Below are 14,183 nucleotides of genomic sequence, written 5' to 3'. Positions count from 1 at the left end.
GACGTCAGGTAGGCAGCAAACACCAAGCAAGTCTTGTTGTGGGAATGCCATTAACTTGGGAGGGGCTCCCTGTGTTTGATGGGAAGAAACATAGTTAAAATAGTTTTTAACTATTTTAACTAATATAGTTTTGATGTTACTTTGACCTGGGTTCACATGCTTACTTTGCTTTTAACAAGTTTTGTAACTTCTGAGCCTCAATGTTTTCATCTGTAAAATGGATATACGAATAATTACATAACAGGCATAATAGGGTTGTTATAAGAGTTGAATATTGCTAGGCACCATTAGGGGCTCAATAACAGGTAATTAGGTAATGAACAAGAATGTTATTAAGTAATAATGAGATTAATACCATTATAATATCAATTATATTGATAATAATAATAATGATGAGGCTTATGCATGACAGAAGCTGTTCTAAGAATTTTCAAATATTAACTCATTTAATCCACACACACAGGTAGGGATTATTATTATCTCAGGTTTACAACTGAGACTCAGGTTGGGTAAACTGCCTGAGGGAAAAGGAACAATGAGGTTTTGAACTCAGGCAGTCCGACTCCAGAACCAAAGTTCTTAACTGCTGTACTACACCACTGATGCCCTCCTGCCCAATTAGACTGTTATCGATTCAGTGCTTTAGTGAAATGAGTGGCAGTTTTTTGGATCGTGCAGGAAAGCATAGTGCATCACATTGTTGCGGCTCTTATAAGTACCTCCATTCGACACTCGAAGGAGTTTGTGTCCACTAGATGGCATTGCCGTTTTAACGAAATGGGAACCAAGGCAATACTTAGGCTTTGGAGCCTGCTAAATTTGAGAGCACTAGGAGAACAACCTAATTGCATCCCTAAAAGTCTGATGGAAGAAATCTCCAAAATTTAAGGCAGATCTAGAGATCTCTAAAGACTAATAGTATCCTGAAATAAGTAAGAAAAATAAATGCTAGTTCATTTTGGGGTCAATGTCTGTGTAGAAAATCTGGATGAATTTGGAGTTTCTCTAGTTCATAGAGGAATAGACTCAAGGCCAGGAGGAGAATGACCTGGGTAGGGTTACTTGAACTTCATGTTTCTGGCTGTAGTTTTCTTTCTGTAATACCTCCTACTGATTCTAAATCACAAAGAAATTGTGATTTCTGCATTCTTAGAAGTCTTTCCTTTTTGGGTATGGATCAGATCATCCAACAATTGTTTTTGTTTCAGTATGTTGGTTTTTTTTTTGTTTTTTTGCGGTACACGGGCCTCTCACTGTCGCGGCGTCTCCCGTTGCGGAGCACAGGCTCCGGACGCGCAGGCTCAGCGGCCATGGCTCACGGGCCCAGCCGCTCCGCGGCATGTGGGATCCTCCTAGACCGGGGCACGAACCCATGTCCTCTGCATCGGCAGGCGGACTCTCAACCACTGCGCCACCAGGGAAGCCCTTCAGTATGTTTTAAACATGTGTTCCCAATCAGTAGCAAACTCAGGAACTTAGATACTAAGTAGGATAAAAGCAAAAAATGGTGCCTGTTTCCTTTTCCTTTTAACATGTCCCTTTGGAAAGACCTAGTGACTCCACTTAAACAGATTGTCCCCTATTGATTGACAATGCAGTTTGTGAATATTAAGCCCATAGCAAGTAGCAGGATAATGGATAAGCACAAGGACTCCAGAATCAGACAGCCTGGAATGGAAGTTGCCTCTATCATCAAAGGACCCTGGGCAGGTCATGAGACATCTCTGAGCCTCTGTTTCCACATCTGTAAAATGGGAGTAATTGTCTTACTTATCATATAAGATGCTTGTGAAAATTAAATGTGTATGAAGTGCCTGCGACACAGTCACAGGTTAAGGAGAGCAACATAATGAATATTTTTGTTATTAGAGCTGATGTGTAGTTTTCTACGTCTCTCAGTTGTGGATGTCGTCACAGGTGCTGCTATGTCAACCACTTCTTTACTCCCTGCCACAGGCTGAATTGCTAAGAGAGAAAAATAGCGTTTCAGGTTTTATAACTGTGTCACGTCACTTCTTCCTCAACCAGATGGTAGAAGTAGCCAAGATACATATGGCGTGTCCTTCGTTATGTGTTCACATCAACTTTATTTAAAACACTCGTAGGCTTTAGGCTCCTACTCACAGTTTAGACAGAGAAGGTGATTGAACACGTGGTGGGCAAGTGAGAACAGCTCAGAGTTACTGAGCACTTGCGGAGTGCCAAACATGGCTCTGTTTTACAAGTATTGACTCATTTAATTCTTACAACAACGGTGTGATCTGTGAGCTAACGTTTTTTGAGAAAAAAAAAACCACCAAAAAACAGGATGAGCAAACCAGGGTTGAGAGACTTGCTTCAGCTCAGATAACAGGCGACGGATCCAGGATTTGAATTCAGGTAGCCTGGTGCGTAACCACTCTTTTCTGCCACCTCTCAGGGCAAGATGGCAGTCTCAAAGACTCCCGAGCTCCACACTGCTTTCCCTGTGCACTAAGTACTGCGTGAAGCCTGCTGTAGCCACTGCCTGCTAGCTCCTCCGGGCTACTGTTAACATACAGCTCTGTTACCCAGGAGGGTAATGTGTTAAACCTACATCCATATTTTTATGGCAATTAGTTAATAAAATCAACTGATTAGACGGTTAACAGACTCCTAAGCTTAACAGGGTAAAACAAAGCGGCGACAGGTCAGAAGAGAGAGTGCACTCTTGAAGACCACTCCTTAAAGAAGGATGTTGCAGAAGCAGGAGGGTCTGCAACCGATGCAACCGTGCCTGGGACTTGCCCTGCTCAGAGGGGCTTATTTGTTGCCCTTCTGTAATATTCCAGACTACACTTATTTTATTGCCAGTAATTCAGACTCTATTCCCACGTAGAATTCTTGAATTCAGATTTATAAGAGGCTTAGAGGTCTTCTGGTCTACCCCTCTGCCTTTACACAGAAGGAAACTGAGGTTTGTCCCCAGTTATCTTAGATGGAGAGTTGGAGCCCGGTTCATTCAGTTACTACATACTGCTTCTATATCCCTTAGCTATTTCACTTTTAATAGCATCACTTTGAACACTTGCTGAAATTTTCTTGTTTATACCAATAACATTTTTCCTTCAGTGATGAACCCAAATTCAACAGATAGCATCTGTTCCTTACAGATCGCATCTTTCTATTCATGATTTTTTTCTTTCTTCCTTTGCTTGAAATAAACTTTTATGGGCCATGGGAACAGTGACAGTTATTAGACTATATTTTAAAATCCATTAGTTTCCTCACTAGAGCCATGAATGCAAGTAATTCAACTTAGACCTAAGAAAATGATCTTACTAAACAGGACCAAGGCGATTTCAAAGTAGAATTTCTAAAAATGAGCCGGAAGGAGATTTCCACTTACCGATTTCAGTCATGGTTATCCCTGGTGCTAACTGCCCGTTGTTGAAAGAACTATAGGTAAACAAGTTGGGTACGGATGTGAGGTCATAGATAGGTTCTTGCTTTATCTGTTTGATTCCAGTCACGTCAAGTCCTGACTGATCAGGGGACGGCTGGCCGGAATCCACGTTGTAATAACCCTCGGACTTGGGCAGGTCCATGACGTGTCCGTTGGCGTAAGTGCCACTGGCCTCGTTGCTCAGGTTGCTGAGGCCATTGCTGATGCTGCTGCTGTACACCCTGGCGAGGGCTTCCGCCTCCCCACTCTGCTGCTGCCGCTGCTCCTGCAGCCGCTGCTGGTGCTTCTGCACCTCAGCATACAGGCTGTCCCTCTGCTTCTTGGACATCCTCCCAAACTTCACAGCTGGGTGGGAGACAAAAGCAGAAAACAGCACTTGAGGTTCTCATTCGCATTAACCACCTCAAGTCCAAGGGCTCATGGATGGCTGTCCCCTCAACATAAAATGCACCAAGTCCCAGTACCACAGCCCAAGAGTCCATTCGCTTGCACTCCACATTTGATAAAAGGTTATACTCACGGGTGTCTGTACTGGGTTATGTGCATAGTGAGAACTAAATCTAAGCTAGGAAGAAAGGTACAAACTTATAGATGTATTTCTCATTGACACGAAGTTAGAAGGCATATTTCCTCATTCTTTCTTACTTGCAGGGAAAAAAAAGAATTCACAAAAACCCAAAACTACTACATAGTACCTATTCAAATGTAGACCAACACTCATTATTAGCTTCCCTCCTGAGCATTACGGTTTCTAGATTGCCAGATAGGACCCTATTATTTCACTACTTTCTAAATAGCACGTTGGGTAAGACCAAGGATGTGAAGCAGGGTGAGAAACACAATTTCAAGGAAACCACATCATTTGCCTTCGATTGGATTTGGGGATCAAATGAAAACAATCTTTGGAAAATAGCAATTTCGTGAATACGATACCCAGCAAGTGAGACAACGGTAACCCTTCCTTTCTTATTCTACCGTCCCCAAGTTTTATACTGCCCCCCTCTTCTGGAAAAATCCTTAACCATCCTGAGGAAGACGGAGAAAGAGGCTCTGTCAGTGGTCATAGAGTAGTACAAAGATGCTTTGATCTGAATTCATTGTTTCTTATAGAGCTTAACCTCCTGAACTGTTGTGGATCGAGACATTTTTCCTCACATGCTGTCAACTCCCGTTTAAGGCTGTGAACATCCGGAGTCGAGGGGCCACCTTATCTGAATCATCAAGCATGATGCCGTTCGGCTCATGTTAATGGTAGGGACTATGGTAAACTTAGAGGTTCCCTTTTGAGATTCTGCTTTCTTTTCTTTTGTGACACTGTTCCCATCACCGGCTGGCGGTGGGAGCTCAGAGAATGTGGGAAGAAGAGAATGGAGAGTAGAAATAGGTCCAATTTCTGGATTCAGTCAGTAGAGTTGATGAGAATAACTTCTGAGAATGACTAAATGGTGAAGTGCTTAAGAACTCTCCAGCACCAAGGGCCCACAGAAGAGATTCCTGTTGTGAAACAGCTGCCGTTTTACCCCCCAAAATTCCTCCAATATTTATTTTCTCTTTCCAGTGGTTATAGAGCTACCAAAGTTTATCTGAGCATAGGCTGTTCAGAATGGAGACCACATTTCCCAACCTCCCTCACTGCCAGGTGTGTCTCTGTGATGAAGTTCTGGACAACAGGGAGTAAATGGAAGCGCTGCATGCAGGTGTGTGTCCTGAGGCTCGCCATTCTCCTTTCTGCCTGCTGGATTGTGGATGTGAGGGATGGATTTAGAGCAGCCCAAACTCTTCCTGTCTCCTTAATCTTGAAAAACCTGTGTTCTGGTTTTCTGACACTGCCTAAGTAGGAAAACCAAGTGGCAATTATCCACTAATTTTTCTGGATAAAGACAAGTAATCGGGTTAATCCAGACCAAACTCCCCATGCCCCCTCAGTTGTCATTTTTATAGGTATTTTTTAAAATGATTTTGTTCCTTTATTTCTTTTTTTTCTATTTTTTTAACATCTTTATTGGAGTATAATTGCTTTACAATGGTGTGTCAGTTTCTGCTTTATAACAAAGCGAATCAGCTATACATATACATATATAACCATATCTCTTCCCTCTTGCGTCTCCCTCCCACCCTCCCTATCCCACCCCTCTAGGTGGACACAAAGCACCGAGCTGATCTCCCTGTGCTATGTGGCTATGGATAAAGAAGATGTGGCACATATATAGAATGGAATATAACTCAGCTATAAAAAGAAATGAAATTGAGTTATTTGTAGTGAGGTGGATGGACCTAGAGTCTGTCATACAGAGTAAAGTAAGTCAGAAAGAGAAAAACAAATACCTATGCTAACACATATGTATGGAATTTATAGGGTTTTGAATCATTGTGTTTAACTTTGTAGAGACAGGGCATTAAATTCTCTTTCTCAGAGACAAATATATTTGCTTCCTAACTGCAGTGGTATTTTCAGCTTGTCCATGGACAGAATTCTGTAGTTGCTTTTAGAGAAAGCTTTCTATCTTTATCATTCCAAATAATTTACTCTATATCATTCTCTAGGGGGAAAAAAACCCTTTTAGTATACGAAAAAAATAAATCATGGTAAGTTTTGATTCAGAAAAAACTTTTTCCCCCCAAGAAATGTCACATGGTTCTCCATTCGCTCACCCCCTGTCCTTTGCATTCCTGTAGATTCGGAACAGCTCTTTGTGACAGAGATAGAGAGATGAATCCAAAATTTATGTCTACTGCTGTAGGTTAAGATTTTTGTTTTGGCTGGAGTAGACCTACTTTCTGCCTTACTTTAGTAGAATAGTTTTGCATTTATTCATTTAAAATTTATAGGGAGAAAAAATTAAGAACGAGGAACTCTTCTGACATGGAGACAAAAATGTAGTGGCTCTTTTTAAACCTTTTTCCAAACCTAAACCTTGCTTTAGATTTCTATACACTTTAGGTGAAATACACATTGTAGTAGGTTGACTGTGTTAGTAACCCTGATGCTTCTTGCCTATTTGCCTGCTCTACCCCATGTAAACTTGCAGTGCCCTTTCATTCTGTGCCGGCATCCTGCTCCATCCCCTTGACTCAGGGTCATGTGATCTGCTCTGGAGCAATGGGATATCGACATATGTGACACAAACAGAGGCTTAAAAAGTGCTTGTGTGATTGAGTGCCCCACCATGAAAAGGACATGCCTACACTAGTTTGCTGAAGGATAAGATATGTGAAACAGAGCAGAACCATCTCAGGCAAGGCCAACTACAAACAGGAGAGCTATAGAACTGACCTGTAGCTGACAGCAGATACAGAAACGGGCCCAGTCAAGACCCTATACTGGACAATTTTAGGTTCAGAATTCTGCTGTTAACCATAAGACCTCACAATCAAAGCTAACAGTGTCAAATAAGTATGCTGCCAAGCTCTTTGCCCTGTAAACACCCGAAAACCCACTCAATGGTGAATAGTTAGGCCTCTTCCAAAAAAAATTGATTATCAAGTCACTGAGCAATTTAAATATTTTCAAAGAAAAAACTTAAAGCTCCACAACATTTTGGAATTATCAGGCTTCATCCTAAATCAAGGACTTTGCCGACAATGACTAAATACTATTTTAGAATCAATTTTCCATTCATTTCAGAAACACTGATGAGCCAGTGTTTCAGTTTTATGCCCCTTCCTGTAATAAAAGTGGTGACATATTTGGGAAAAAATTATAGTACTTGGCAAAATAAAGCTACTGAACTTTCCTGATATAAAAATAATTTCTTGTCACTATTTGTAAATACATTTATTGTATTCATGGGCCTATGTTTTCAATTTCATTTAATTTAATTTGTTTATTATACAGCAGGTTCTTAGTACTTATCTATCTATTTTACACATATTAGTGTATATATGTCAATCCCAATCTCCCAGTTCATCCCAGCCCCCACCCCCGCTTTCCCCCCTTGGTGTCCACACGTTTGTTCTCTACATCTGTGTCTCTATTTCTACCTTGCAAACCGGTTCATCTGTACCATTTTTCTAGATTCCACATATATGCGTTAATATGTGACATTTGTTTTTCTCTTTCTGACTTAACTTCACTCTGTATGACAGTCTCTAGGTCCATCCACGTCTCTACAAATGACTTCATGGGCCTATTTTAACAAAGGCTGTATTACTATTATATTTTCAAGTATTTGCATTCTTCTTACCACTACCCATTAATCAGAATGGCACATAGTTTACGTGTTTGACCCTCTCAAACTTGAATTATTCTGTTAATGAGATTCACTTGAGTAGGGAGACAGCCTCTTGTTAAACTGCTAGCTCTCAAAGAAACTAGCACAATTTGTATACATTGCAAGTGCTTTATAAATATTCAGTGATGATAGTATTTGCTCATGATATGCTCTTAACCCTCATTTTGATCCCACACTAGCAAAGAACCATTTTACGCAAAAGTATTGGAAATCGTTTCATATCTATTTGAATTGTGGGATTCTAAATGGAATGGAAGTTTTTGGAGTAACTATACAACAAAGATGATGCTTCTTCAAAGATTTCTGCTTCCTACCACATGACAACTAGACACATGTTTTTGGTATCAAGAGGAACCCCGTTGTAGAACTATCATCTATGACTTTCCATAGTCCTTTTGGAAATTATTTTATCTTACTATCTTGGCTGTGAAATGCTTTATGTTTATATCTCACTACTTATCAAGGAAACTAGTCTTAATTTAACTTTAAAATTTCAAGGCTATGCCTTTTTATAGTGCTTTAAGATTTGTAGAAAAAAATCGGATTCAGTCTACCCAACTCTATTCATAATTTTAAAACATTCTCTCTCTTCCCCTTCACTTCTCCAACAGAACTTCCTGTGATTATGGAATGTTCCCTGCACTTTCCAATATGGTAGCCACAAGGCACATGTGGCTTTGAGCACTTGAAATATAGCTAGTGTGACTGAAGAACTAAATTTTAAATTTTATTTAATTGTAATAAATCTAAACTTAAATTTAAATAGCAACACGTGGATACCACACTGGACCATGCCATTCTGGATAACAAGAAGCTAAATCTGTGACACCTGCCCATGTAGGGCAGCTTCCATTTTTTCATAGAGGCATGTCACTTAGGAGGACACATACTTCATTATTGCAAGGTGAGTATAATGCTTTTTCTTTGGGGTGCAATGTCTTCCTATTGATGCCAAAATATTTTCTGTTTTTTTTTTTTGGTAGTGCTAATACACCTGACACTGAAGATTCCGGCAACTAACATTTGTGAAGGGTCCAGTTAAAAAAAGAAATAAATACAATGGTGGAGAAGATTCAGTGCACATATGTATGCCGTCACTTCACACACACGTATGCATGCAATACCTTCACCTTTTTATACACATAAACACATGTGTATGTATTCCAAGTGGATTTGACTTTTGATTCTTTGCCAATGCTAAATTCGAACAAATTTGTTACTGCTGAGTTTGTTGTCTACTCATATATCTCCCATGACTAATACGCCACTATAGAAGCTGAAATTCAGGAGAGAATGAAAGTCCAGCGGAGTCAACAGTTATATCAAGCCATCTACTAGCAGTCATATTGTTTTAGTGACCAGATATGGTGAAGTAAATATTCTTGGAGCCAGGCATAACTGACAGAAAACAAATGCAAATATTAAAATGAAGATGCTACTTTATGTCTGAGGGAAGCTGGGTGGTGTGTATATAGAAGTTAGGTGTGAGGGCATCTTACCTTGGCTACTGGTACTACTGCTAAAGCACTTTGAAAATATCTGCTTCATCAGTAGAAGGTAGGTATAATAAATTAGTGGCAGGACACATACTACCTCTTATTCTTGAGCCCTTACTAGACATAGCTAATTAACCATAACCTCAGGGCTTCATAATCCTTTGATACCACATACTAGGCATTACTTATCAATAGGAGATAAAACCTGTTTAGCTTCCCAGGTATTAGTGACTTATTTAGTTTAAAGTACCCTATATATTCAAGGCTTATAACAAACTTCCTCTATATAAAGAGTAAAGAAGAATTTGTTTTCCCATAGACAGAATCATGTTTTTCTTCTGCTGAAGCCTCTTCTCCTCATTCCCAGCCACTACTATCACTCCTGAGCATTTCTCCTCGCCATTAATCTGACACAAGCCATGCTTAGGAGGCATTTTGAAAGATGTCCCTGGAAGCCTCAAGATTGTCTCTGGACCTAAAATTAAGATGGATCATTATCCTTAATCCTCAGCATCCTTAGATACTATCTTGCTTTTTCTTGCACAGAAGTTTATGCTGTAGTAAATTTCTTCCCCCTTGAGAATAGACTGTGGCTCTATCCATAAACGATCCCCACGTCCCCACCGCCGCCCCGACAATATATTTCTTTTATGTCATGAGATTCAGACAACCTCTTAGATTTTGTGGGCTGACATCACTGAATCTGCCTTGGACCATATGCCCATCCCTTGCTCATGATTCTGTTCACCAGCACAGACCCACGTGATCTCTCTTTCCAAATAGATACTTCCTTTTATTGTAGGAAGAAGCAACAAAGGCAAATACTCAATGGCTTAGTCTCTCTGTAGAATTATTAATGAAACTTTTCAGATACTGTCAATTATTATGCTGCCTCCATATTACAGAAATGAAGTACAAAATTATCAACTCGAATTCCCACAGAATTTCACTAAAGAAATTCTGAAAACCATTTAATCTCCACCCTCCACTTTCTTCACTTTAGTTATGTGCAAGTACACAGGGCTACAAATTTACCCTACGAGTAAATGTGTGTGATTAGCAAATCTAGAAAAATAAACAAACAAAATCAGCTAATACACAGAAAAGTTTTGGAAACCTACATCTTGTAGCTTTAGAAGCTACCTATAAACTGGAAGGCTCAACGTCAGATTCTTTTTATTTTGGGGGTTAAATATATCTCATTGGTATACTTTTGTGCAAGACAAGTTTATGTGGGTTGGAAATTAGAGAAATGGTAAACAGAAATTCAAGATGCAACTATCTGGAGAATGCAAGCTAAGAAGTAAACAGTGTATATGTTTAGAGACCATCTATGCAGAGCTAAATTTATCCAAATGACTAAAAGGCCCGCATTTAATTCAATAACTCATAAAATCCCTTTATACCAAGAGATAGTGCATGCCAATTATCTATATTTCTTTAAAATCTAGAAGTATTTCTTTTTTTTTTTTTTTTTTTTTCTTTTTTGGTCCACACTGCCTTGAACTTCATTCCAGGGAGTGTGACCAGAGACACAGAATCCACAGTGATTCACGTAAAGAGAATGACTATCAGGGGCTTTGTCTGTGTCTCAGGCTCTAGGTAAAAGAGAATTCCATGATTCATTCAACAAACACTTAGGTGCCTGCTTTTAACCAGACCCTGAGGGGACAGTGGGAACAAGACAGAAACGGCCCCAGGACACAGGGCTGCTCATAACCCAGTACAGGAGTGCTACGGCCAACATCAGTGGGGAAAGAATCCGTTTGGATGAAAACTTAAAAATGGACACAAAGCTAGATGAAATTCTTTGTGTGAGTTTATTTGTCCTCTTTCATTAATCTAAGAAGTTCAGTTGGGGTGCCAAGTCACCCATTTGGATTGGGCGTGAGGTGGACTACACACTTGAGTCTATTCTGAAAGGGACACCATCTACAGAACCCTTCTAAGATGTGGAGCTCTGCTACAGCCTTTCTGATCTTCATCATGCCTCTGAATAGTCCACATCCATTAATGGAGCTTCTGGGCTTCCTACAGAAGCAAGGTCTGTTCCTTAGCATCTCCACATACCAAGCAACCTGTGTACCAGTCAGACTTACCCAGTGACCAAGGGGTCCAGGTCTGCCTGGGACTTTCCAGTTTTAGCTCAGAAAATCTCACATCCCAGGAAGTCCCTCATTCACAGGCAAACTTGGACAAGTGGTCACCTTTAGATCTAGGACTATGTGGCTTTCATCTACCTAGTTAGCACAGGTTGCTCCATGAGCTACAGAAAAGTCTTTCCTTTCTTCCTATGTTATAGGCAATACTATATATTTATTTGCTCTTACTTTTCCTCTTAATACACTGCCAGCATGTGGTTTTCTTTTCTTCTTATCCCTTTGTCTAGAATTCTTCCAGCAGCTTAAACAGACTCCAGCAAAGCATCCATTTGATGCATCCGTAAGATTCAAGCCATTTCTGTTTAATCATGTCACTGCCCTAGAGTGACATATACGTGTTAGCCAGCATATTATTTATACTTTCTGGCTCTGAAATTGTTTTTAATGGAAAATTCTTTTTCAGTTATCCAGCCTTGTAATTAAATAATTTTGAATGAAAAAAAGAAAAGCATACATTTGAAAGCCTTCTTTTTTCTTTTACATCTTTACTGGAGTATAATTGCTTTACAATGTTGTGTTAGTTTCTGCTTTATAACAAAGTGAATCAGCTATACGTATACATATATCCTCATATCTCCTCCCTCTTGCATCTCCCTCCCACCCTCCCTATCCCACCCCTCTAGGTGGTCACAAAGCACTGAGCTGATCTCCCCATGCTATGCGGCTGCTTCCCACTAGCTCTCTATTTTGAAAGCCTTTAAGTAAGAAGTAGGAAGGCGATGCCTTACCATCTCTCGACATTCCTAGGGCAAGACACTTCTGCAGTCGGCAGTGTTGGCAACGGTTTCTGTTGGTTCTGTCAATTAAACAGTTTCTCTGCCTCGGGCAGGAGTAAGAGGCATTGTTCTGCTGGCTCCTTCTAAAGAATCCCTAGAGGGAGAAAGAGAATGGGAGGGAGATAAATTTATAAGAAGCGACCATTAACAGAGATGATAGCTACATTTTCTACAGTGAACGTCGTTAACTGAGTTCACTTTTTAAAATTCTTTGGCTACCTCTCCTTGGACTGCTTACAGATGTTTCTACTGGGGAAAATTTGGACTCTCTGCAGAGATATGAAGGTATCATTCATTCATTCATTCAATCAATGTGTACTAAAGACATCTGTGATGTTCTATGCAAAGTAAAACAGAATAGAGTTCCTGCCCCCAGAGAGCAGTGGGAAGGGAGTGGCAGAGGAGAGTGTCACGTATGACAAAACTTCATGGGGACAATAACACAGGAGTGTGTCAAGTGCTGTGGGAGTGAGGAACTCTGGGTACTGAGTAGTGTGGGTTCAATATGCGCCACTATCTTCCTAGTTTCGAAGATGCATTTTTATCCATTTGGAAATTTTTGTATTTGGCCAGAATGTATCTGGAAGGTTGTTTTTCTAAGCAGTGATGTACCTTAGAGTCAACCACATCTTTGAATAAAGGAAATATGGTATAAAAACTGCTCAGTAGAAAACAGACAATAAGTAAAAGCTGAATGAATGCTCTCTGCTTGGCCTCAGGCTGTAGCGATCTAGGAGGTCTTCATGCAAGTACGTTTAGGTCCTTCTGGTACAAAATGAACTGCCTTGGACCATACATCACCCTTATAAATAAACCCACAGCTGAGTCTATTATTTTTTTAATTCTTTGGATACCACCCACCTTAGTTCTCTTACCAAAAATCCTACTGGGGTAAATAAACATTTTCTCCAGAGATATGAAAGTATCCTTCACCCATTCATTCACCTATTTAATTAGTTTCCCTCATCACTCCTTGTCCTTGAATTACAATACAGCAAAAGTGCAAAGTGCTACAAACAAAGCAGTGATCTACAAATAGATTTACCAAGAGAAATTTTAGGAAAAGATATCCTGTACTATCATCTCTCAGAAGGAGGAAGCCTAGAAAAGGTCCAGGATGGTCACGCAATGCCCATCTCGCTGAGAGGCCTGGAAGAGGTCACTTGACTTCTGTCAAACAGTTTCCTCAACTATCAATGGGAGGATAGTGCAGGGCTGGGACTAGGGTGAGACTGGTGAGGCAATCACCTTGGTCACACATTTAAGGGTTGCCAAAAGATGTGGTACTCAGGATAAACATTTTAACACTGATTTTACATGTTACAAATCAACATTAATGCAAACTCCCCAAAAGTTTACATAAAAACAGAATTAAAATTATCAATTTTCCTTTTGCCTCAGGCTTCCATATGGCTTGGCAAGGCACTGTAACAGAGAGCTTGGCCAACCTTATGAAAAGCCTCAGAAAAGGATGAGTGGCCAAGTACCTCCTTAGAGAGGAGTGCCAACTGGTTTTGTGGTTGTAATCCTCAAGCCATTCAACAACAAGAGCTAGTTTTGCCCCCACAGATCCATGCGTATTATTTATTTAATGAACCAGTGGTGGCAAAATAAGATATCCAATTGGCCACTTTGCAGGAACTCATGGAGCCCTTAAACAAGAGATCCCATCTAAGCCCCCAGAGGTTGAAATTATGTACTTCATATACTGTGAAAGCTGTCAGAAGGCATAACCTCAGCTCATCGGTCTTGATTGAAGATGACTTGGAATTTACATTTTACAAAAGAATTGTGTGGTTTTTACCTATGGATACTCTTAAGTGCCACTTAGCGAAGGAGTTGACAGAAGAGACTTTTTTGAAGTCACAGCTACAGCCCTAATTTAAGGCCAATTTGACATTAATTGTGAGACATTTCTTGCTTATCTGTTGCTCATTACTGCAAATGAGGTTTCTGGCATGAAAAAGAGATTGCGTTTTAAATTTTTATTGGATGAAAAGGAACTTGAATAAATGCATAAGCGGAAATGATGTTATTTAAAATGGGTGGTTTATGTTGATCTGAAAACAGTATTATGAAAATTCAGAGGTTGA

At 40.0% G+C, this 14,183-nt stretch overlaps 1 protein-coding gene across 1 annotated transcript in view; it reads right to left on the bottom strand.

Moving 5' to 3' along the window:
- Window positions 1-14,183, bottom strand: part of RORB (RAR related orphan receptor B) — a 184,644-nt gene that overhangs the window by 36,574 nt on the left and 133,887 nt on the right. The window contains exons 3-4 of the mRNA XM_004276383.3: window positions 12,043-12,184; window positions 3,368-3,769 (exon numbers count right to left, since the gene is read on the bottom strand). Coding sequence (XP_004276431.1) covers window positions 3,368-3,769; window positions 12,043-12,184 — 544 coding nt within the window. The remainder of the gene's footprint in view (window positions 1-3,367; window positions 3,770-12,042; window positions 12,185-14,183) is intronic.

This window comes from Orcinus orca, chromosome 6 (assembly GCF_937001465.1).
Source record: "Orcinus orca chromosome 6, mOrcOrc1.1, whole genome shotgun sequence".
NCBI classification, from domain to species: Eukaryota; Metazoa; Chordata; class Mammalia; order Artiodactyla; family Delphinidae; genus Orcinus; species Orcinus orca.
Note: the sequence above shows the minus strand (reverse complement) of the source record. Positions and strands in the feature narration are given on the sequence as shown.